At 40.4% G+C, this 24,668-nt stretch overlaps 1 protein-coding gene across 6 annotated transcripts; it reads right to left on the bottom strand.

Moving 5' to 3' along the window:
- Positions 1–507: 507 nt before the first annotated feature.
- On the bottom strand, positions 508–12,372 carry riok2 (RIO kinase 2 (yeast)). 6 transcript variants are annotated; one of them, XM_061906383.1, is made up of 12 exons: positions 12,154–12,301; positions 9,668–9,704; positions 9,466–9,596; positions 9,237–9,375; positions 9,002–9,118; positions 6,111–6,286; positions 5,940–6,028; positions 5,661–5,852; positions 5,486–5,578; positions 2,558–2,980; positions 1,758–1,857; positions 508–1,632 (listed from the first exon to the last, which is right to left on the bottom strand). In XM_061906383.1, exons 4-12 carry the CDS (start codon positions 9,367–9,369, stop codon positions 1,471–1,473), a joined length of 1,485 nt encoding a protein of 494 aa, XP_061762367.1. In that variant the 5' UTR covers positions 9,370–9,375; positions 9,466–9,596; positions 9,668–9,704; positions 12,154–12,301; the 3' UTR covers positions 508–1,470. The 6 variants fall into 6 exon arrangements, with proteins under 6 accessions (XP_061762367.1, XP_061762365.1, XP_061762368.1 ...); XM_061906381.1 differs by lacking the exon at positions 9,466–9,596; XM_061906384.1 differs by lacking the exons at positions 9,466–9,596; positions 9,668–9,704 and having other exon boundaries at positions 12,246–12,372.
- Between the last annotated feature and the right edge of the window lie 12,296 nt (positions 12,373–24,668).

The following is a 24,668-nucleotide window of genomic DNA, read 5'->3' as shown; positions in this document are numbered from 1 at the left end:
CATACATACATATATATGTATTGGTGGTAATTGGAGAACCAAGTGTTTTCTGAGGTGGTACTAGGTGAAAATTGTTTGAGAACCTATGTTCTAGTGCTTTTAAGTATTATTTTAATACGTTTTTCTTGTAACTGAGCTATTGTGAAAAAGGTATTGTGGATCATTAAAGTTTAAGTCTAAATCTAAAACTGAACATGAATAAAATCCTCTTAGGAAAAAAATATTTCCATTAGGAGAAACACAAACAAAGTTATGGCAAAAATCACGCAAAAATGTACCTGCATGGATGAAAATGTCCACAATAAACTATGAGGGTGCAAATTGTTGTGTTATTTGACAATATGCCACATCCTTATGAAGCATGCTTTTCTTCATATTTGTGTTAAAGATTAGAAGGATGGAGGATGGACGAACTTTAACACAAAATTAAACTGATATTAACTTTCAGGCTAGGTATTAATCTGTCCTGACATGGAATATGTTCCCAATAATGATAAAAAGGTTGGATTACATTTTTGCATGAGATATTTTTAATAACGTTCCTCCTTTTAAAAATCATAGAAAATACGATTGTGAATGATACAACTGCGGAGTCCATACTTACATTGTGTTTAACTAGATGCAGAATATCCTTTTTCAGGGGTGCCTTACAGTCAGGGGAAAGTTACGACAATTCCAAAAAAATAAACAATTGACCAAAATTCAGTTAATAATAAGGGGCTCAAGGCGATTTTTTTCTCATGAAACCCAGAATTCCTGGCGGCGCCCCTGATCTTACTGGCAAAATACAATCCATCCACAAAGCATACACAGTGCTTCACTTTTTCCACATTTTGTTATGTTACAGCGTTATTCCAAAACGAAATAAATCCATCTTTGTTCTCAAAATTCTGCACACAATACCCCATAATGACAATGTGATATTCTTTATCTAAAAACTGTGCTTGCAAATTTTTATTAAAAAAAAAAAATCACATGTATGGTACATAATTATTTACAGACTTTTCTCAATACTTTGTTGATGCATTTTTGGCAGCCATTACAGCCTCAAATCTGAACGCTGCAATGTAATGAGACATCCTGGATAAAAACAAGCTCTTCACGTTCAATCTGATGGAGCTTGGTGCTGCAGAGACGAAAGGGTGAAACTGCCCAAAGATAGGAGCATGTAACATTGTATTCAAAAAGTCTTGAGGCTGGAATTGCTGTCAAAGGTGCATTAGCGAAGTATTGCACACATGCAGCGAATATTTATCTACATGTGATTTTCTATTTTTTAATACATTTAATAAATTAGAAAAAAAACATAAACTTTTAACATTGTCATTGTGGGGTATTGTCTGTAAAATTCTGAGGACAAAATGAATTTATTTCATTTTGGAATAAGGCTCCAACATAACAAAATATGGAAAAAGTGAAACACTGACTACTTTCCGGATCCGGATGACGGCAGAGTACCAGTTGACTGAATCACCCCCAAAAGCTGGCGGTCTCTAGACTAGACTTGATGTTGTTTTGATTCTCTCTCCTGGACTGCGTCTGCAAGTTGGCCTCTCCCTTCTGCAGACGTCTTCTCAGTGCCGACTTCTGTTGTTTGGTGAGCTGCTTCCGCACCTTCTGACGGACAACCTCCTGCAACACACACACAAAATATAACAATGGGTGGTTACTACACAATGACATGGCGGACTCATGACAAATCTTCGCACAACTGACACTGTCTAGACAATTGGCCAGATTTGTGTGTGTCTACTTACTGCTGGGATGGTGGAGCAGCTGCCTGTGCTGCCCATAGTAGCCTCACTGTCTGTCCTCCTCCTCCTGTGCTCGGCCATGTGGAGAAGGCTGTCCGAGTCTCTGCAAATTGCAAACAAATGCACAAAAGATTACTATTGCAGCACATTGCAGATATCACTTGTATTCCGACACGTGACTTCTTCCCCAAAGTGAAAACCAGTGGTGGTCAACCAAGCTAAGATAGCCGTTGTACATCAAGCTGTGCGCGAACTATCTGAGAGCAAAAGAGGCTTAAATCTTCCTGTAAAAAGCAGATACCATCAAAAAAATCAAACAATGCAATAGATTAGAATAGTTAGCTTTTTTCCAGCTATTGTTATGGGCACAAAACATGAACATACAGCCCAGAAGCTTGGACACACCTTCACATTCAATGTGTTTTAAATTTTATCTACGTTGTAAAAAAAAACTATGAAAACAATGAATGAACACGTGGAGTTATGTACTTAACAAAATAAGTGAAAACATGTTTTATATTCTAGTTTCTTGAAAATAGCCACCCTTTACTCTGATTACTGCTTTGCAGACTCTTGGCATTCTCTCGATGAGCTTCAAGAGGTAGTCACCTGAAATGTTTTTCACTTCACAGGTATCATAGTTTTGATGCATTCAGTGACAATCTACAATGTAAATAGTCATGAAAACAAAGAAAACCCATTGAAATAAAAAAGTGTGTCTAAAGTATTGGCTTGTATTGTATACGCCGGTAAACAAATACTGAGACTTACAAAAATTAACATTCCATCATCATCATCATTACCTGAAAGGTTTGAACTCTTTGTTGGATGAAGAAAGTTCAGACATTTCTGGAAAGTTATCCTCCAACTCTTCCCCCAAATCATGCCCAGTCATGTCATTGGTTCTCACTTCAAGAACCATCTCTCCAATGTCTTTACTATTTTCAACCTTTTTTTCTGCTGTTTCACTCTCTTCCTCCTCCTGTATGTCAGTTTTTGTATTGCTAACTTTCAAACCCTCAAGTTCCAGCACTGCATTATTGTATTCTGTTACATCCACACTCTGTTCTTTTTGTTCTACTTCTTCAAAGGTCTCCTCTTCGTTGCTATCCTCCTCATCATCATTTTCTCCCTCAGGTCCAGTCGGTTGTAGAAACGCAGCATCTTCTTCCAGATCTTTGGTGAAGCCACTTGCTGAGACCTCAACATCCAGAGAACATGAGCGTCTGCAAAAATAAAGAAATTGCTTTCATCTCAAGACTTTATACTTGTGGGGGGCATGGGGACTTCTATTCATTAGTGAGTCAACATGTCCTTTGTAATAGTTTAGCAACATCTTAGATGTGTCCATTGAAAAGCACAATGACATAATTGCTTAATTTAGCGTGGCTTCGACTGCCATCATTGTGACAGATTTATGTCAGTACTATGTAAGTTTATATAGTAGCCTAACCCTTTTTCCTTAGGATATAATGTCTAAACAGTAGCTTTTTAAAAAAAATATGTTTGCCCATTTATTGTATTTTGTTTGTTTTTTCAATTGATGCCGAAGCGGCATAACAGTTTTGAATTGGGTTCACTGTGTTAGGAAATGTCGAAAACTTTTTTCTCTTGGACTTCCATCAATCCATTTTCTACCGTTTATTCCCCTTTGGGGTTGCACTTTCCTTGACTTAAACTATTTTTTTACATTTTCATATAAACCTATGTCATTACCTGGAATATAAACACATTTGATTGAACTGAGTTGTATGTAGTAATGTAATGTAGAGTTTTTGTTTATTGCTCCTTTTTGATTATTTATAGTAAATACAAATCGCTTGAAAAGTTGTAAAATATTAATACATAATCTTTAATATCCAATTATAAACATAAATGAACTGCATTTTTGTTGATTGTATCTATTATGCATATTCCAAATGGGCTAACCACCCAGAGAAAGGTGCTCTGTGAGCTGGGCGGCAGCCGAAGGCAGGGACCCTAGCGGTACGATCCTTGGCTACGGAAGCTAGCTCTTGGGACGTGGAATGTCTCGTCACTGGGGGCGAAGGAGCCTGAGCCGGCACGCGAGGTAGAGAAGTTCCAGCTGGATGGAATAAGTCTCACTTCGACGCAAAGCGAGGGATCTGCAGCCAGTCCTCTTGATATTGGCTGGGCTCTCTTCCACTCTGGCGTTGCCAGCAGTGAGAGGCGACATCAATACTTGTTGCCCCGCGGCTCAGAGTCTGCACCTTGGAGATTAACCTGGTTGATGAAAGGGTAGCTTCCCTCCACCGCCGGGTGGGGGGGACGGATCCTGACCGTTGTTTGTGCTTATGTGCCAAACAGCAGTTCAGAGTACCCGCCCTTTTTGGAGTCCTTAGAGGGAGTACTGGACAGTGCTCCCTCTGGTGATTCCCTTGTTCTACTGGGGGACTCCGAACCTCAAGGTGCCAATGGGGCGGTGCGCCATCTTGTTGAAAAACTAAGTCATTTGAATCTGCTTGAAGTAAAGCGAATAGCCAGTTTTAGAGCATGTACAGATAGGTTTGTCCAATAAGGGTGTTTTCTTTAAAGAAAAGGGGACCGTAGACCCTGTTTTGAGACACAGCACAGAAGACGTTCACTTTAGGGGAATCTCTTGGATGTCCAATTGTTTCATGTGGGTGACTTTTTCCCCAAATGCGCACATTGTGACGATTGAATCTGTCACACAAATGGAAAGTCGCTTCATCGCAAAAACTAGACGTGAAAAGAGAGTTTCATCATTTTCCATCATCCCCAGCATTAGCTCACATAATCTCTTTTGCATCTCGTTGTCGTTATTAGTATGTGCTTGGACAAGGCTAAGTTTGTATGGTTTCATATGTAATTGTCTTTTTAACACACGCCAGACAGTGGTTTGAGGGATCGCAAGCTTACGACTTGCTTGACGTGTAGACATGCACGCGCTCCCCTCAAACACATTGTGAATCTTCTCCACTTGCTCCTCTAAAACACACGGTCTTCCAGGACTTTTTCCTTTACACAAGCAGCCAGTCTCTTTAAACTGTTGAACCCACCGTCGAATGCGCTCACGATGGGGTGGATCAATGTTAGATTACATTCTAAAAGCATACTGCACCGTGACAATGGCATTTGTATTTGCAAACTTAAGCACACGAAACGCCTTTTGTTGACGAGTTGCCATTTAGAGTGTAAATAAACACATGGTTTTCCTGCCATTGAACGGTGCCGAAAGGATTACATACCCACAACAGTGAAATTGTAATACAATAAATCCTATTTCAAATGACCATTGATTCAGTCTATTACAATGCTTTAGAACTGAATAAATGTTTGATGATTTTGGCGTATTCTTTTTGAATCACCCTTTACATCCCTAATTACAACAGTCAATTGGCTGCAGTCAGCCATACATCCTCTAGAGAGTTACACAAGTAATATTAAAGACCGAAATCGGGAAAAACAAATACATTCTTGTTTAGGGCAACAAAAAGCCTATTGTTATTGAAAACAATTTGCTAAACTAAAAACATCTTGTCACGCAACCACAATAAAAGGTTAAAACTTTTTTTTTTTAAAAACACTATAGAGTGCTACATGGATAGCTATGTAATAGCAACATTATATAAGCACATTTCAATATGACAGATGTATGTTTTAAAGGCTCTTCAAAATATGTTAGTAAATAATGTTACATTTTGATTTAAAGCATTCAAGTCATATTTTATTTACTAGTGAGACATTACCTGATGTCTTTGAAGGTTGGGAAGAGCTCGCTCTCGTAATGATATCGTTTGGCAAAAAAGTCTCTTATGCATTTCACATCACGGTCAAAATACCTACCGCCATAAAAAAAAGGGTTTTACAGAATGTACATTTGAGATATTTGCTAATTTTGTACATGCAGACACTGGCTCATACCATTCAGCATTAGCGTGAGAGGTGGACACCATCTGTGGGAAGTCAATCATAGTAATGTGGTCTTGGTCATCGAGCATCAGATTGAACTCATTAAAATCTCCATGAATCAGGCCATGGTTGGCCAGTTTGATGATGAGCTCCATGAACTCGCTGTACAAGGCCGCCGCATCTTGCAGTTCGTGCACCTGACACCTAGGGAGAAGGGAAAAAATCAAAATTAAGAATTTGTAAAGAGACTGACTTCAATTCAAGTAAGGAAATAGGATTATTTTTATATACAGTGGATATCCATTGATGAGCTCCATCACTACTGCATGTCTGTTATAGTCCACAGGCTTTGGCACAGGGAAGCCTCTGTCGTAAAGTGCCTAGGGGAAGAGAATGCTGGCATATTAAACCACACTTACACTTGACACATATTTGTTATAAACAAAGAAAGGTTTCTATTACCTTCATATAGGCAAACTCTTTCATGGCGGAGAGGCGAGAGAGGTAGAGCCAAGACATGTTCTTTCTGTGCTTGTGGTAATCTCTCTTATTCTTTAGGTTCTTGAAGCAGGTACGACCCAATCTATGAAGCTTCAAGGCATACTGTTCCCCATCTGGACTCGCTACAATATAAATATCTGAAAAAATTAAGATTGTTAGTGGCCACAAAAGTTATAATATAATCTTGTCTATTATAACAACCTCTTTAAAGCGGCCAATGGCCACATCTTATTTCACTTGATTGTTCTGCTTTTAACATGGGTGTAGGCTTGTAAAGTATACAGTAATTAAGTACCGCGATACCAATGATTTGAAATCGGTACTATACTATCCTTTGAAAATCACCGGTACTGTTCTTTCATCCAAATGCCGCCGTGCGGTGGTGACAGAGCCGAGGCGCTTGATGTTGAGGGTGTCAAAACGCACACACAAAACTGCATACAAGCAATAACATCTTTGAAGAATGGCAAAAAAAATCCAATTCTACTGGTTAATAAAGGGGGTAAGTGAAACACTATATTGGGGTTTCCCGCAGCGCTTTGCTGTTAAAGCGGCCACCTAAACAACAAAGAGCCACCGCCTAAACTAAAATCTTAAAAAAATAATAATATACATATATTTGTTGGTCCTGTTCAGCTTCTCAGGCAAATCATATAGTTGATGTTGATAGCCACATCGGCTGTTCAGATTTACTTTACTTTGATGCCTTTTTTGTATTTGACTTTGTTAAATGTATTTATATTATCGTTTGGTGCTAATCTAAAGTCTTAACAAGCTGCTACGCTTCGTACTGCCTCTGTCAGTGCTTCTCTGCCGCACCCTGCATTGTCCCACCCACACAACCATCTGATTGGTTACATGCAGAGCGGTAACAGCCAATCAGCAGTGCGTATTCAGAGCGCATGTAACAGCCAATCAGCAGTGCGTATTCAGAGCGGTAACAGCCAATCAGCAGTGAGTATTCAGAGCACATGGAGTCAGTGCTCATGGCAGAGACAGGCAGAGAGTAGAGACGTGCGGGTTAGCATAAATGTGTTTGGCAGGTGAGCATAATGCAGCGGACTCTCCCCAAATTATAAAAACACATTCCTGTGAACTACTAGTAACATCACTATGAGCCCGTTGACATTATGTTAAATGAAGAGTTTATGTCTCTGATAGTTGATTTAATAATGTAACTGCATCAAAAAGCCTACATGAACTCCATGGTGTTCAGGGATGAATAGTCTCTCCTATTGCTATTGTAATATTTTTTCAGCTATAGTTACATTAATCATTAGTAATGTAGCAGCATAGTTTCCCTGCTATCACATGTTAATAAAAATATAACATTTACATAATAAAAATAAACAGGCTTCCCAAATGCAGTAATAAATTAAGCATGAGTTGAGCATATGTCAGCATGTGGCCCCACTTTTAACTCTTTTTTTCAAACACTTATTGCAAACACTTATTTACAGTAAATCATTAATTTGATTTAGTCATTATTTTGTCTTAGTAAGTCAATATTTACTAAGTCAAAATAATGACATAATTAGTATCTCAGGTAACTAGGACTGTTTTGTGCTTTGTTTTTACTTTAGGTAAAAAATATCGAGATATATATCGCCACCCAGCCCCTTCCTCGTGCGTCCGCCCCCTTGCCCCTGGAGAAACACCACCTTAAATAACAAATATTCTGGGAGAAACACTGCTATGTGAAGGTATTTGGGCTTCAAAACTAACTATGAAAGTGACACTTTAAACAGCGAGGCGCGCGCTGCAAGTGTGGCTTTAAAACACGCCTCGCCTGGCGATTAGTATTACCACCTTTGCTTCAAACTTAGATAAACATTTAAATAATAAGCATTCAGATCTGCACATGGACTTATAAAGAGTGACATGTAATGATGTAGTTGTTACACCTGTCCTGCTGTTCAGCTCCCATGCAGACCGTAGTCGAGCAAAGGGCAGATGTTCCCTTCCAGGGCAGATGTTTTTGTCGGGGGGTAGCACCCTTCACTTTACCCGGCTTTAAAGCTCCCCTTTAAGTCAGAATTCCAGACCACCGATTTGTGACAACCTGGTTGCTTTATTATTCATTTTGCAGGACACAACCGGACCTGTTCATCCTTCTACTGCGCAGTGCACGCGCTCTCTCTCTCTCTCTTTATCCGCCCACTCAATCACTGACGTCACTCAGCCAACACTTGTCATTCTCTCAAACACATACTGTATGCTACTCTCATAAGTTAACCAGCTCCTCTGCTGTGCACATGTGGATACGCAGGCGGTTGCTTGGCTTGATGCCAAATATTAGCGGAGTTAAGACCGCACAATTAACATCAACTAGTGCAAGTGAAATGACTACATTTTGTAACAAATTTCTACGATTTCTGTTTTATCTTTAACAATGTGTTTTACTTGCTACATAGCTTATCTGTGTAGTTTTATCCATAGTTTGGTTTTTAGTACTTATTAATAATTGTATTGTATTTTAAAGCAAAGATCAGGAGTTGCAACCATAAATCATGAATAATTGAATATAATGTCAGTAAAACTTTCTGTTCTATTCTAACCTAATCCTTCAATATGGCAGATTATATGTAAAATGGAAAATTTTTCTTTGAGTGCAACAAGAAAAGCCCAATGTGTTTAATGCCTTTTAATTTATATTTTAACATTCTAAAATTGTTCTTTGAGTGCAATAGGAAACATATGTTTAATGTATGGTAAGATTTACTGTTAAAATAAAGCCAATATTGACATTTTTCAAGTTCCCTTTTTTAGAAATGTGAGTGTAATGTGACAAAAATGTATTTAAAAGAAATAATTTTGAGCTGAGCCATTGACTGTACATGTAATAAATTTACCTGATTCTTTCCCTACTCCGATCTGATTTCCGATTGAAGTGATCACATCTCTGGAGGACAAGGTCTTCAAGGCTAAGTAGTCATATCCTCCATAAATCAACCTGTAGCCCTGCACAGCTGATTAAATAGGACAAAACAAGCACACAACACATTGAAGAAATATTACACCTTCAACGTACCATCAATCATTCTTACAACTTGGACTGGAACATGTTTTAACACCACTAAAGCTTACTCTTGGTGCGTTCGTAGGCCACAAGTTTATGTTTGACGAGCTCTCGAAGGATCTTGTTGCAGCCGCCATGTTTGAGGCTGGCAATCGAAGAGAGGAGGCTCACAGGAACAATCTCATGGTTCTTCATTCCCATCTCAACCTAAATGAATGAATAGACATTAGAAGGTGGAGAAAAATGTTTTTATTTTGTAATTGGGTCAGGTAGAAATTAACCACTGTATTTTCTCACGGCATTCAATCAATTGCAACTGGTCTGTCATAGAAGACGTTTCGCCTCTCACCCGAGTAGGTTCCATCCGTTTTTGCTCATAGATTTAGATTGGTCAGATTTATTGTCATTGATGAAGATTGTAAGAAACGCTATGGAATTCAAAAAAGAACTTTGCCAACTAAGCTCCAAAAAGTAAAAGGGGTGTTAAATGTTCACTTACATGCATTTTCCATTTATTTCTCCCTATAAACCACATACTGTATGCAGTGTTTCCCACAGGTCAGGCATCCAATTGTGGTGGGGCGGCGATGACCAAGAAGAACGCGGAGTTGGAATATAATTACAACACTTTATGTACATATTTATATAATATTTACATCTTTATATAATATGTAACTACATGCTCCATTTACAGACAGAGTCCCATTGCTTTTATGAGCAGTCGAGCGAGTGAAAAGCCGAAAAAAATAAATAAAAATAATAACATTTTGTGGCGGCCGTAATTCTTTCGTGGCGGGCCGCCACAAATAAATGAATGTGTGGGAAACCCTGCTGTATGTCAAAGTGAAGGCCACGTTATTATTATGTGACCTGTGAAAACCTGAAGATAATGTTTGTCAATAGAGCACTTTATCTTTCTTGCAAAATGTATTTGTTCTTTCAATTTTGACAAACAAAAATGTCCTGCATGCAATTGCATATATCAAGCATTTTTGGTTTATTAAAAATGTATGATTTTGAAGCAAATTCCTTCTATCTATTTGTTAGTAAAAAAATATCCCAAATGCAAAAGAAATTGTGTGAAAACATGCAACGATTATACCTTTATATTCATATATGGTATAATCCATTGGTGTCAAACTCAAGGCCAGGGAACCTAAACGGACCAATGCGGCCCGTGAAAGCCTGGAAATAACATGCGTTAATTAAATGCTTCATCTTTTTTTACTTAATATATTTGTTCTTTCTCTTGACAATAAAAACATGCACTGCATGCAATTGCATATCTTTTAAAATTCAATATCATCACAATCCAAATATTTTTTTATAATGTATTCCAAAAATATATTTTTTTAAATACCGTAGTTAAATATCTGCTTAACTTATGATTTCAAAACAAATTATCAATGAAATTGTAGAATCTAAAATTGACAATATATTTTGCGGTTAAATTCCGCTGAGTTTATTTTACCGTAAAATCAACTTTGGTACAGTTTTTTTCCACATACAGTAAGACACTAAAACATAAAAAAACAAACACATAAACATTAAAATCTGATTTTTAGGTAACAAACACTGGCAGCTCTGTTGCTTTGATTTCACCGTTAAAAACAGTGGTATTGTTTTTCCATTCCATTGATTCTATTTTTTTTTTTTAAATATATGGCTCGGTTGGTAGAGTGGCCGTGCCAGCAACTTCAGGGTTCCAGGTTCTATCCCTTGCTTGCGCCATCCAAGTCACTGTCGTTGTGTCCTTGGGCAAGACACTGGACCCACCTGCTCCCAGTGCATTCCACACTGGTATAAATGTAGCCAGGATATTGGTTTTCGCTATATAAAAATGTAATTCACTAATTCATATGCTGCAAAAAACACTGCTTTTGCTGTATAATTCTGGTGACTGAGCAGACAGTTTTTAAAGTAAAATGTTTTTATTTTACAGCTTATGTAAAAACATATATTGTTAATGTACTTTATATACCGTATTTCCTTGAATTGCCGCAGGGCATATAGTATGCGCCTGCTTTGAATTACTGCCGGGTCAAACTCGCTTCCCAAAATAATTAGCGCATGCTTAGTATTACCGCCTGGTCAAACTCGTGATGTCTCGAGTGACACTTCCCCTGTCATCATTTTCAAAATGGAGGAAGCTGATTTCAATACCGGTCATTTGAAATCGCATAAGGGGAAGAAGATTAAAAGCTATTCAGTAGGATTTAAGGTCCAAGCTTATATCACACACAAATGTTTACTGCATACCTTTGGTAAGTGCCGGAGTGAGAAGAGGTTTTAAAATAATACGCGCATGCCTTTTGGTAAGCGCAGGAGTGAAGAGAGGTTTTAAATTAAGTAGCGCCCCGACGGCAAATCGATGAAATACAGTATATTTATATGTATATACACACACATATATATATATATAAATATATATATATATATACATACATATACACACACACACACACATATATATAACATATTGTTAAAAGCGGCCCTCTGAGGGTAACCATAACTGCGATGTGTCCCTCAATGAAAACGAGTTTGACACCCTTGGTATAATCTCTGTTACACGCGGCTCTATTAGGGCCCTCAGTGAAAACTAATTTGACAAACCATTATTATTCTATAGAAAAACTTTGTGTGTTACTGTTTGTGGGTAACCGTTACGGATTGAATTGGATTTTCATGGTTTCCTATGAGAAAATGTGTTGGTCTCCATACAATCCTGTTTTCTGAACTACAAACGAAAACCGTGCTACCTACAGTACCATATTTAAATTAACATTGAGTAACCCATACTCGTCAAACATTTGGGCACTTGAGTGTACATAATTAACGATAAAGAACACACAATGGCATGGTAAGGCAAATTGTGAAGCTAGACCACCATTTTAAAGCGTCTAACTATTTGGCGATCAAAAGTAGCTTAGCCGAAGCTAACCCCAGAGTGAAGCGGGCACAGCCGAATATAACAGTATACTTTACCGCCGTAAGGACCCGAAAGTCATCGCGGGACAGATATCTCAACACCACCACATTCAGCTTCCCCATATTTTGAATAGAAAGTAAACAATTACTTAATTTTATGCATTATACGTTACAATAACGTCCATATTTTGGGGTAAACACATGGGTATGCCGGAAACTGTACGCGGATGTGAGCTCATTCAGGGTGCAGCTCGATGACATCAGAGAAAGTGGACCAAAGGTACTGACGAGACGTGGGGCCGCCATCTTGAACCGGTGGACATCGCCATCTAATGACAGGCCCAATGAAGTGTCAGCGCGCTTATTCTATCATAACGTTCTCCATACGAAACTGATTTTCACGTGTTTTTTTTTTTTAAATAGCACACTTCACACATGTAGTAATGCAATACATCAAATGAATTGTCGTATTTTAATATTCACAGTGGGATTAAAAATTCTACAAATACTGACTAGAGTGCAGACAGGTATTTTGCAAACACTTAAAACACACACACACTCACGTATATATATATATATATATATATATATATATATATATATATATATATATATATATATATATATATATATATATATATATATATATATATATATATATATATATATATATGTGTGTGTGTGTGTGTGTGTGTGTGTGTGTGTTTGTATGTGTGTGTGTATATTTACAGTGGTTTGCAAATGGGGGTACTTGAAGGTATGCCAAGGGGAATGTGAGATTTTTTTTAAATGTTCTAAAAAGAGCAATAATTTAAAAATCATTTTTAAAATATATTTATTGAATAAAACTTCAACAAAATATGATTGTAAGTTCATAAACTGTGAAAAGAAATGCAACAATGCAATATTTAGTGTTGACAGCTAGATTTTTTGAGGACATGTTCCATAAATATTGATGTCAAAGATTTCTTTTTTCGTGAAGAAATGTTTAGAATTAAGTTCATGAATCCAGATGGATCTCTATTACAATCCCCAAAGAGGGCACTTTGAGTTGATGATTACTTTTATGTGTAGACATCTTTATTTATATTTGAATCACTTGTTTATTTTTCAAGAAGTTTTTAGTTATTTTTATATCTTTTTTTCCAAATGGTTCAAAAAAGACCACTACAAATGAGCAATACTTTGCACTGTTATACAATTTAATGAATCATAAACTGATGACATAATGCTGTATTTAACTTTTTTTCAACCAAAAATGCTTTGCTCTGATTAGGGGGTACTTAAATTAAAAAAATGTTCACAGGGGGTACATCACAGAAAAAAGGTTGAGAACCACTGTATATATATATATATATATATATATATATATATATATATATATATATATATATATATATATATATATGTGTGTGTGTGTGTGGATGTGAGTGTGGATGTTGTCTGTCTATTTGTGTCGGCCCTGCGATGAGGTGGCGACTTGTCCAGGGTGTACACCGCCTTCTGCCCGATTGTAGCTGAGATAGGCACCAGCGCCCCCCGCGACCCCAAAGGGAATAAGCGGTAGAAAAATGGATGGATGGATGGATGGATATATATATATACAAATCCCGTTTCCATATGAGTTGGGAAATTGTGTTAGATGTAAATATAAACAGAATACAATGATTTGCAAATCATTCTCAACCCATATTCAGTTGAATATGCTACAAAGACAACATATTTGATGTTCGAACTGAAAAACATTTATTTATTTATTTTGCAAACAATTATTAACTTTTAAATTTGATGCCAGCAACACGTGACAAAAAAGTTGGTAAAGATGGCAATAAATACTTATAAAGTTGAGGAATACTCATCAAACACTTATTTGGAACATCCCGCAGGTGTGCAGGCTAATTGGGAACAAGTGGGTGCCATGTTTGGGTATAAAAACAGCTTCCCAAAAAATGCTCAGTCTTTCACAAGAAAGGATGGGGCGAGGTACACCCCTTTGTCCACAACTGCGTGAGCAAATAGTCAAACAGTTTAAGAACAACGTTTCTCAAAGTGCAATTGCAAGAAATTTAGGGATTTCAATATCTATCATCCATAATATCCTCAAAAGGTTCAGAAAATCTGGAGAAATCACTCCACGTAAGCGGCATGGCCGGAAACCAACATTGAATGAACGTGACCTTCAATCCCTCGGACGGCACTGTATAAAAAACCGACATCAATCTCTAAAGGATATCACCACATGGGCTCAGGAACACTTCAGAAAACCACTGTCACTAAATACAGTTTGTCGCTACATCTGTAAGTGCAAGTTGAAGGCCTACTGAAACCAACTACTACCCACCACGCAGTCTGATAGTTTATATATAAATGATGAAAATATAACATTGCAACACATGCCAATACGGCTTTTTTAGTTTACTAAATTACAATTTTAAATTTCCCCGGGAGTTTCGTCTTGAAATTGTTGTGTAATGATGACGTGTTCGCAAGATATCACGCATTTTTAGGAAGTATGAGCGCTACGCACACACAGCTAAATGTCGTCTGCTTTAACGGCATAATTAGACAGTATTTTGGACATCTGTGTTGCTGAATCTTTTGCAATTTGTTAAATTAATATTGGAGAAGTCACAGTAGAAAGATGGAGTTGGGAAGCTTTAGCCTTTGGCCACTCAAACACACGGTGATTCCTTGTTTAAAATTCCCGGAGGTGAAAATTTACTATGGATCAGAGCGCGGTCAAGCAAACATGAATCCAGACCAAATGTCAACCAGCAGGTTTCGGTGAGAAAATTGTGGTTAAAAATTAGCTTCTTACTGGAGAAAAGCTGAGCTTGGGCCGTCCATGAAGCTGCCGTCGACTTCCCTGAGACATTGGCGTCAACACACCGTGGAGACACTCTTCCGACTATCAGGTACTATTAAACTCACTAAAACAATAGCAATACAATAGAAAGATAAGGGATTTCCCAGAATTATCCTAGAACATTTGTTTAAAAACATCGGAGTCCGTCCCAATGCAATCGCGTTATTTTTTTGTTTGTTTTTTTCTAGTCCGTTGCTATCAATATCCTCAAACACGAATCTTTCATCCTCGCTCAAATTAATGGGGAAATTGTCGTTTTCTCGGTCCGAATAGCACTTTTTGCTGGAGGCTCCCAAAAAATTAATGTGAATATGTGAGGAGCCCCCACACTTGCGATGTCATCGTCTGCGACTTCCGGTAGATGCAGGGCTTTTCTCTTAAAGGGGAACATTATCACCAGACCTATGTAAGCGTCAATAAATACCTTGATGGTGCAGAAAAAAGACCATATATTTTTTTAACCGATTTCCGAACTCTAAATGGGTGAATTTTGCCGAATTAAATGCCTTTCTGTTTATCGCTCTTTTTGCGATGACGTCAGAACGTTACGTCTCCGAGGTAATACAGCCGCCATTTTCATTTTAGACACATTACAAACACTGGGTCTCAGATCTGTTATTTTCCGTTTTTTTGACTATCTTTTGGAACTTTGGAGACATCATGCCTCGTCGGTGTGTTGTTGGAGGGTGTAACAACACTAACAGGGAGGGATTCAAGTTGCACCACTGGCCCGAAGATGCGAAAGTGTCTGCCGCCAGACCCCCATTGAATGTGCCAAAGTGTCTCCACATTTTACCGGCGATGACAGACATGGCACACAGATGTATGGATAACCTGCAGATGCATTTGCAACGATAAATTCAACAAAATCACAAAGGTGAGTTTTGTTGATGTTGACTTATGTGCTAATCAGACATATTTGGTTGCGGCGTGACTGCCAGCTAATCGATGCTAACATGCTATGCTAATCGACGCTAACATGCTATATACCGGCGGTGCTAAAGCAGACATGGCACAGAGATGTATGGATAACCTGCAGATGCATTTGCAACTATATTACAATACTTTCCACCCACATTTAATGCGAAAAAAAACCTTACCAATCGAAGGGTTTAAGTTGCTCCAGTGTCACAAGATGCGAATGTCCTGATCCTTTGGTCCGCACATTTTACCGGCGATGCTAACACAGCTATCCGGCCATGCTATGACTTTGAATAGCGTCAATAGCTATTCGCTCAATAGCTTCAGTTTCTTCTTCAATACTTTCATACTCCAACCATCCATTTCAATACATGCGTAATCTGTTGAATCGCTTAAGCCTCTGAAATCCGAGTCTGAATCCGAGCTGATGTCGCTATATCTTGCTTTGGTATTCGCTATTGTTTGTTTACATTGGCAGCACTGTATGACGTCACAGGGAAATGGATAGTCGCATCGCAAATAGCGAAAATCAAGCACTTTAAAGCTTTTTTTATGGATATTCGGGGACCGGTAAAATTTTGAAAAAAACTCCAAAAAATACAACAAGCCACTGGGAACTGATTTTTATTGTTTTTAACCCTTTTGAAATTGTGATAATGTTCCCCTTTAACACGGACAATTGCACATTTTTTCATGGATGTTCTCTACTAAATCCTTTCAGTAAAAATATGGCAATATCGCGAAATGATCAAGTATGACACATAGAATGGACCTGCTATCCCCGTTTAAATAAGAAAATCTCATTTTAGTAGGCCTTTAAAGCTCTACTATGCAAAGCGAAAGCCATTTATCAACAACATCTGGCTTCTCTGGGCCCGAGATCATCTGAGATGGACTGATGCAAAGTGGAAAAGTGTTCTGTGGTCTGACAAATCTACATTTCAAATTGTTTTTGGAAAAATTCGACATCGTGTCATCCAAACCAAAGGGGAAGCAAATCATCTAAACTGTTATTGACGCAAAGTTCAAAAGCCAGCATCTTTGATGGTATGGGGTGCATTGGTGCCCAAGGCATGGGTAACTTACACATCTGTGAAGGCACCATTAATGCTGAAAGGTACATACAGGTTTTGGAACAACATATGCTGCCATCTTAGTGCCGTCTTTTTCATGGACGTCCCTGCTTATTTCAGCAAGACAATGCCAAGCCACAGCGTGGCTTCGTAAAAAAAGAGTGCGGGTACTTTTTGGGCCGCCTGCAGTCCAGATGTGACCCACCCATAATGTGTCACATTTTTGTGTTGATTTATTTATTTTAGTTTGTGGTTTGAATTCGTTTTTAGAGGTGTCATTCCACATTTGTCAATATTCACCTTGGTCAGTAGGGGGCAGTAGAGCGTTTCTTCCTAATAGTTTGGTATTACCTGCAGACCGGAAGTGTCTCGTCATTCTGATGAGAGCAACCAGTCTGTGAACAACTAAAACGTTCTATGTGCTTTTTCCTCCTGTTTAACAGGTTAGTTCTGGTGAATCAACTCATTGAATGATATCTATATGGTCATTATAATTTTAAGTACACATTCTGATGAGAGCGACCAGTCTGTGAACAACTGAAACGTTGTATGTGCTTTTTCCTCCTGTTTAACAGGATACTATTATCTGACTGCTTGTCCTGGCTACCTGGGACCTGCAACAGATATTTGGGGACTCGTCCGGGATCGGCAACGCCATTGATGTTTAGACCGTTGCTGATCCAGTGATATATATGAACCCGAAGGCCAGAGTGACTGCATGTTACTGAAGTGAGGTGGTGTGTCTGCGGTGCGGCTACAGAGCAGAGGTGGTGTGTCTACACTGCGGCTACAGAGACGAGGTGGCGTGACTGCAGGACAACTACAGGGCAGAGGTGGCGTGACTGCAGTGCGACTTCAGTACAGCGGTGACGTGCAACCATAGTGCCAAAGCAACTACAGGGACTGCAGTGCAACTAAAGTGACTCAGTGCTACTACAGAAGTGAGGTGAAGTGGCTGCAAAGCGACAGCAGAAGCAAGGTGTCATCACTGCAGCTAAGGCCATGTCTGAAGGACACAAATAACTCTTATGGAGCATCAAAAAGCAACTATAACATCTCTCAGGCATCGAAGCCTTTGACGTTGCGATGTCCATCGGAATTGATCATCCAGGCACAGATGAGTTGAGCTCAACCGATGAGGAAAGCTGAATCGACCATATCCTTTCCTTTATGCAATCTGATGATCTGTTTAATTCTAATGATGAGGGTATTGGTCGTTTGATGATATCGAATGATGTAATATTGAAAGTTATCAAAAAATGTGATTGTTTTGAATTACATCTTTTTGTTTCAAATGATGAGCCATCTTGTTTAAATGCACCACCCACACACTCAGGTGACACTACATATCCACACACTAACCCCAGTACACACACCCACACAACAACACCAGATATAAAGCAACTACAACCCAAGTATGAAGAACTAGCCAGGAAGTTACAGGAATGTGTGACTCCCAACACTTCTTCTGGCCTGACAACCACAACTGACCCACACCTAAACAACCATGATGCAAATGACCCCCTAATGACTTTAAGATCACCAGCACAAGGTGGCAACCAGCCAGGTCACCATTGTGATATCGAACCCACACCACGCCAAACTCCCGAGAGGTTGGTCTCTCAACAAGATCTTGCTTTTCTCCAGCGTAAAGAGTTCAGGATACATGGAGGCCAAATAAGTGACACGACATCTGATCTCAGCTACAACAGCTTATGCGAACAAATAGATGAAGGTCTCAATGAGAAACACACTGAGGGTGAGGTCATTAGAGGGGTGCTCTGACAATCAAACCTGGCAACTTCAGAGATATGTTGACAAACAAAGACGACCTGACTGTCACAGAACTCAAAAGCTTCCTCCAGTCACACCTAGGTGAAAAGGGATGCACAGAGCTCTTTCAGGACTTGATGTGTGCCAAGCAACATGAAAATAAGACACCACAGCAATTCTTGTATAGAATTGGCCTCAAACAAAAGATTATGTTCACTACTAAACAGACAAGCTCAGTAGTAAAGTATGATACCTCCACAATACAGTGCATATTATTGAACACAATATGTCAGGGAATAGGTGAGAAAAATGATGATGTCAGACGTGAGCTAAAACCTCTCCTTGGTCACCCAACAGTATCTGATGAAGCTTTGCTGCGACAGGTGATAAAGACCACCACTGAGGAAAGTGAGAGAAAGCGCAGATTTGGTCGCAGCTCTGCCCGTAAAGTAAGTCAGGCCCACAGCACCCAGGCCGAACCTGAGGAGAAAGGTAAGAGTGAGGTAAAAGTCAACACCGTCAATAAAGATGACACAATACAGAGACTTAGCTACCAGGTTGAAGCACTGACCCAGGCAATGGAGACCCTGAAACAGCTGGTCACGCAGGCTCATGCGCCAGACGAACGCTGTGCACCAACACCTTACTGTGACTCTGACAAGCCCAGAATTCAGAGAAAGACACAGAGACCCTATGGCTGCACACAATGTGTCGCACGGTCCAATCCCAATTGCAACCACTGCTTTGCATGCGGAGAAGAAGGCCATCGTGCATGTGGGTGCTTGAAGAAACAGAATCCGTCGGGAAACGAGGCGCGGTCAAGGCAGAGGGACAACCTTTGACCGCTCCTGCACCCATGTCCCAACCCCAAACAGGCCCAAAACCAAAGCCAGCTAAAATCAGTGATGCAAACACAATACAATCCCATATTACATCACAGCCATGCAACCAAGTAGCCCCACTCATTGGCCGCAAATCCCTGCTGAAATGTAGTATGGGTGGCTACGCTGTCACTGTCCTGCTGGACACAGGAGCTAATGTGAGCCTAATTGACCGCATATGGAAAAACAAATATCTGCCTAGCCAAGATATTCCACCTCTCTCTGAGCTACTGGACAGTGAGCTGAATGTTTCGGCAGTCACAGGTGATGAAGTGCCTTACGACGGATGGGTTGAAGTGGTGGTAAACCTGCAAGACAATGATTATCCAGACTTATCCATCCGTGTACCCTTCTTAGTGAGTTGCCTGAAACTAGACATACCATTAGTTGGTTTCAACGTAATCCAAGAACTCATTAAGAGCAATGAAGGCCGGCCTAAACTCATGTCCATTCTGTCTAACCTCCTAGCAGGTGCCATGGAGATTGATGATGTTAGTGCTGGGGCCATAGTGAGTTTTATTTAGACTCAGAACTCCCCAAAAGAGGAACATACTGCTGTAAAAGTGGGTTTCAAAGAGGTCACAATTTGTTCAGGTCAGGTAGTTTACATTAAATGCAAGGTTCCAGCCAATATTAACCCCTCAGAGTCATTTGTGTTGTTTGAACCTAACCTTGACAGTGTGCAGCTGGAGTCATTGAGCATTGGAGCAGGCTTAATGGAGATTCACCAGACTGACAGGTGTTTCATTAAAGTGCCCATGTCAAATCATTCCAAACATGATGTGACCTTGCCAAGCTTTACGGTCCTAGGCAGCATTGAGTCCATTGACAAAGTCATAGAGACAGACAGTCCCCACAGTGACACTAAAAGTATTCAGGTTAACACTGTTGACTCCTCATCTCCTCCCAGCTCTAATCAGGTCCCAACCACTGCAGACCTGTGGCACCCACCAGTGGATGTCAGTCATCTGACAGGTGATCAACAAGAGGAGGGGAAACACATGTTGATGGAGGAATCAGGAGCTTTTGCTCGCAATGAGGGTGACATTGGGGACATCCCAAGCCCCCATATGACCATAAGTCTGAAAGATGACATTCCAGTCCAAAAAACGTATTCATCCATTACCAAACCACTCTATCAAGAGGTCAAACAATACATCCAAGAGCTGCTTGCAAAGGGCTGGATTGTCAAGTCAAAATCACCCTTTGCAACACCTGTTGTCTGTGTCAGAAAATGTGATGGATCTCTGTTACTGTGTATGGATTACAGGCAGTTGAACCAGAAAACAGTGCCAGATCGCCACCCACTGACTCGCATCCAGGATCTCTTGGACACCCTGGGCGGCCACAGCTGGTTCACCATTCTTGACCAAGGCAAAGCCTATCATCAGGGCTACATAGCTGAAGGATCCCGCCACATGACAGCCTTCATATCGCCTTGGGGTCTACATGAGTGGGTGAGAATACCGTTTGGTCTCAGCAATGCCCCTGCTGCTTTCCAACACAGGATGGAGGAGATGCTTGTCACCTTGCGTGATGACTGCTGTATTCCTTACCTTGATGACATTCTCTGCTACTCCAAGTCCTTTGCTGATCATGTCGATGCAATGCGTCGTGTCCGGAGAGCCCTGCAACGTCATGGAGTCAAGCTGCGACCCACAAAATGTGAGTTGTTCAAGCCAGAGGTCAGGTATGTGGGGAGGTTGGTGTCAGCTAATGGGGTGAGAATAGACCCAAAAGACATCGAGGCTGTAATGTCACTGAGGGAGAAAAGACCCATTACGGTGAGGGATGTCCGAAAACTGTTAGGTTTTCTGAATTAATTTAGGATGTACATTCAAGATTTCTCCCGCATCGCTAAGCCAATATATGGGCTGCTTCAAGTGAAAGTAAATCCTGATGCAACACAGGGGAAGATGAAGAAAGGTAAAGGAGCACAGTTGCCTTCAAAGACCCCCATTCAGTGGACTGATTGTCACCAGACCATCCTTGAACAGCTCATTGACATTTTGTCACACCCACCTACACTAGCGTACCCTGACTTTGAACTGCCCTTTACACTACACACAGATGCCTGTCAGCAGGGACTCGGTGCAGTCTTGTACCAGCGAGAGAGTGGAAAGCTGAAGGTCATCGCATATGGTTCAAGGACATTGATCCCCGCAGAAAAGAACTATAACCTTCATTCTGGAAAGCTGGAGTTCTTAGCCTTAAAGTGGGCGGTATGTGAAAAATTCTGGGATTATCTGTTTTATGCCCCATCCTTTACAGTGTATACAGATAATAATCCACTGACATACGTGATGGGTACTGCAAAGTTAAATGTCACAGGCTACAGATGGGTTGGAAAGCTTGCTGACTTCAGATTCAACCTAAAGTACAGGCCAGGAAAAGTCAATGTGGATGCTGACACACTCTCTCGTCTCCCACTGGACATAAACAGTTATGTTGAGGAGTGCACTAAAGAGCTCGACAGAGATGCAATACGTGCTACTTGGGAAGGAAGAGAGGCTGCAAAAATGTATGACATAGCCTACGTTGCTTCTCTTAACCTTGCCCAAAGTTCAGAGTCTCAAGTTAAGTACCCACTACCGACCATCAGCCAAAGTGAACTAATCAGAGCTCAGATGAAGGATGCAGCCATCAGTGAGATAATTAAGCTGAAACAGACAAAGACACACAACTTGTCTACTTCTCAATTGTCTCAACCCGGAAGTGCCCAAACTAATGACGCATAGTATAGTCATTTTGCCACAAGGAGTCTACAATCAAATAGGGAATAACATTGCAGGTCCAACAGGGCATTTCCTGTACGTGGGAAGGGATTTGTTCCCAGGGATTCGAGAACCAACTCTTTTTCTTTACTATAGTGCAGTGGTTCTCAACCGTTTTTCAGTGATGTACCCCATGTGAACATTTTTTTAATTCAAGTACCCCCTAATCAGAGCAAAGCATTTTTGGTTGAAAAAAAGAGATAAAGAAGTAAAATACAGCACTACGTCATCAGTTTCTTATTAATTAAATTGTATGACAGAGCAAAATATTGATCATTTGTAGTGGTCTTTCTTGAACTATTTGTAAAAAAGATATAAAAAAAAACTACAAACTTGTTGAAAAATAAACAAGTGACTCAATTATATAAAACAATTCTACACATAGAAGTAATCATCAACTTAAAGTGCCCTCTTTGGGGATTGTAATTGAAATCCATCAGGATTTATGAAATTAACTCTAAACATTTCTTCACAAAAAATACATCTTTAACATCAATATTTATGGAACATGTCCAAAAAATGTCTAGCTGTCAACACTGAATATTGCATTGTTGCATTTCTTTTCAGTTTATGAGCTTACATTCATAATATTCAATAAATATATTTATGAAGGGTTTTTTAATTGTTGCTATTTTTAGAATATTTAAAAAAAATCTCACGTACCCCTTGGCATACCTTCAAGTACCCCGAGGGGGACGCGTACCCCCATTTGAGAACCACTGCTATAGTCACCTCAATAACAGGAACCGGTTCTCAAAAAGGGATTCGAGTCCATGGAATCGGTTCTTTTCTTATCGAACAACCGGGAGAACCGATTTCAAACATCATTCCTATGTATTGCAGCCATGAAATTCTAAGTTAATTATTATTTGCAAAAAATATATATAATTTATGAGTTTGAACAACAAATATCTTGTCTCTGTAGTGCATTCAATTAAATATGAGTTTAAAAGGATTGGCAAATCATTGTGTTCTGTTTATATTTACATCTAACACAATTTCCCAACTCATATGGAAACGGGGTTTGTACATTGGGAGGGTTATGGTCCAGAAGATAGATCTTGGGTGCCGGCCTCCTACCTTGCTGACCTCTCCTTCCTGGAGGACTTCTATCGGACCAACCCGGGAGCCCTCCGGCGTTTGTGAGGACACTCGCATAAGAGGGGGGGAACTTTTACGGTGCACGCGCATTCTGCTTTCCCCTCCTCGGCAGGAGCACCTAGAGGCTTCGCTGTGAGCTCCCCGGGACATGCCCCCCCAACTTGCCGCGCAGACCGCGCCCACGTTCCGCCGCAGCCGGAGGCAATCTGCAATCTACACATCCTGGAACTGACGAGAGGCAGTCGTATAAAAGCCCTGTTTTACAGTAAGCTTCAGGTCTCTGGCTCCTCTTCTGTGTCTCTCTCTCTCTCTCTCGCCTTGTCTCCCTCGTGCCTTGTCCTTATCTGTTCTTGTCGTCTCCTGTTCTCACAGTCCTCCTAGTATCAGCATTGAGCCGTGCACTTCTGCTGCTGATCTGCCCCTGGACTCTGACTGCTTTCCTCGATCCAGGACCCCCCCACGCTCGGACCTGATGTTCTGGACGCCTCTCTCTTGCCCCACAGACTTTGCTCGGATCACGGACCTCTTTTGCTTCACCCCCTCTGGACTTGTTCGCTGCCACAACCAACATGCACTTACAACAAACCTCCGGTAATTCACATTTTGTTAATTTCCACACATAGTATTACATCCAAACACATAGTAGCATACACACCCCACGTAATCATCTAAAGCTCAAAATAAAACCTGTTCAGCTAGACCTCCTGTTGTCGTGCCGTCTCCTTCCCCCTTGTCGATACATAACAGAGATCTGTTTTTTAAACAAAACGATGGCGACTTGTCCAGGGTGTACCCCGGAGGTGGGCGTGGGCTCGTGCGGGTACGGTTGCAGGTGGGGCGGGGGCGGTCTTCCCGTCCGGTTGCGGGGAGTCTCTGGGCCCCTCGGGCAAGGCGTTCTGCATTTCTGCCAGTGTGTGTGGTCTCTCAATGGCTCGAAGGCTGGCTGTCCCTTGCTTCTCCCGTGTCTTGTCCTCTGCCGGGCGCGTCTGTCTACGGTCTGCTACTGGCTCTTCCGGGCGGCACACGTCTGTCCACGGCCTGCTACTGGCACGGTGGGCCGTGTTCTGGGATACCTGTCGCTGGCGGGCCTGGCTGCGTGGGGCCGGTGGTCCCTTGTTCCCTTGTTTCACTGTACAAACATACATATACACATACTGTACATATACATTCACTGCACAAACAT

The sequence above is a fragment of the Nerophis ophidion genome, linkage group LG07, assembly GCF_033978795.1.
Source record: "Nerophis ophidion isolate RoL-2023_Sa linkage group LG07, RoL_Noph_v1.0, whole genome shotgun sequence".
In the NCBI taxonomy this organism is placed as follows: Eukaryota; Metazoa; Chordata; class Actinopteri; order Syngnathiformes; family Syngnathidae; genus Nerophis; species Nerophis ophidion.
The sequence above is the reverse complement of the archived record's forward strand: the minus strand, read 5'-3'. Positions and strand labels throughout refer to the sequence as shown.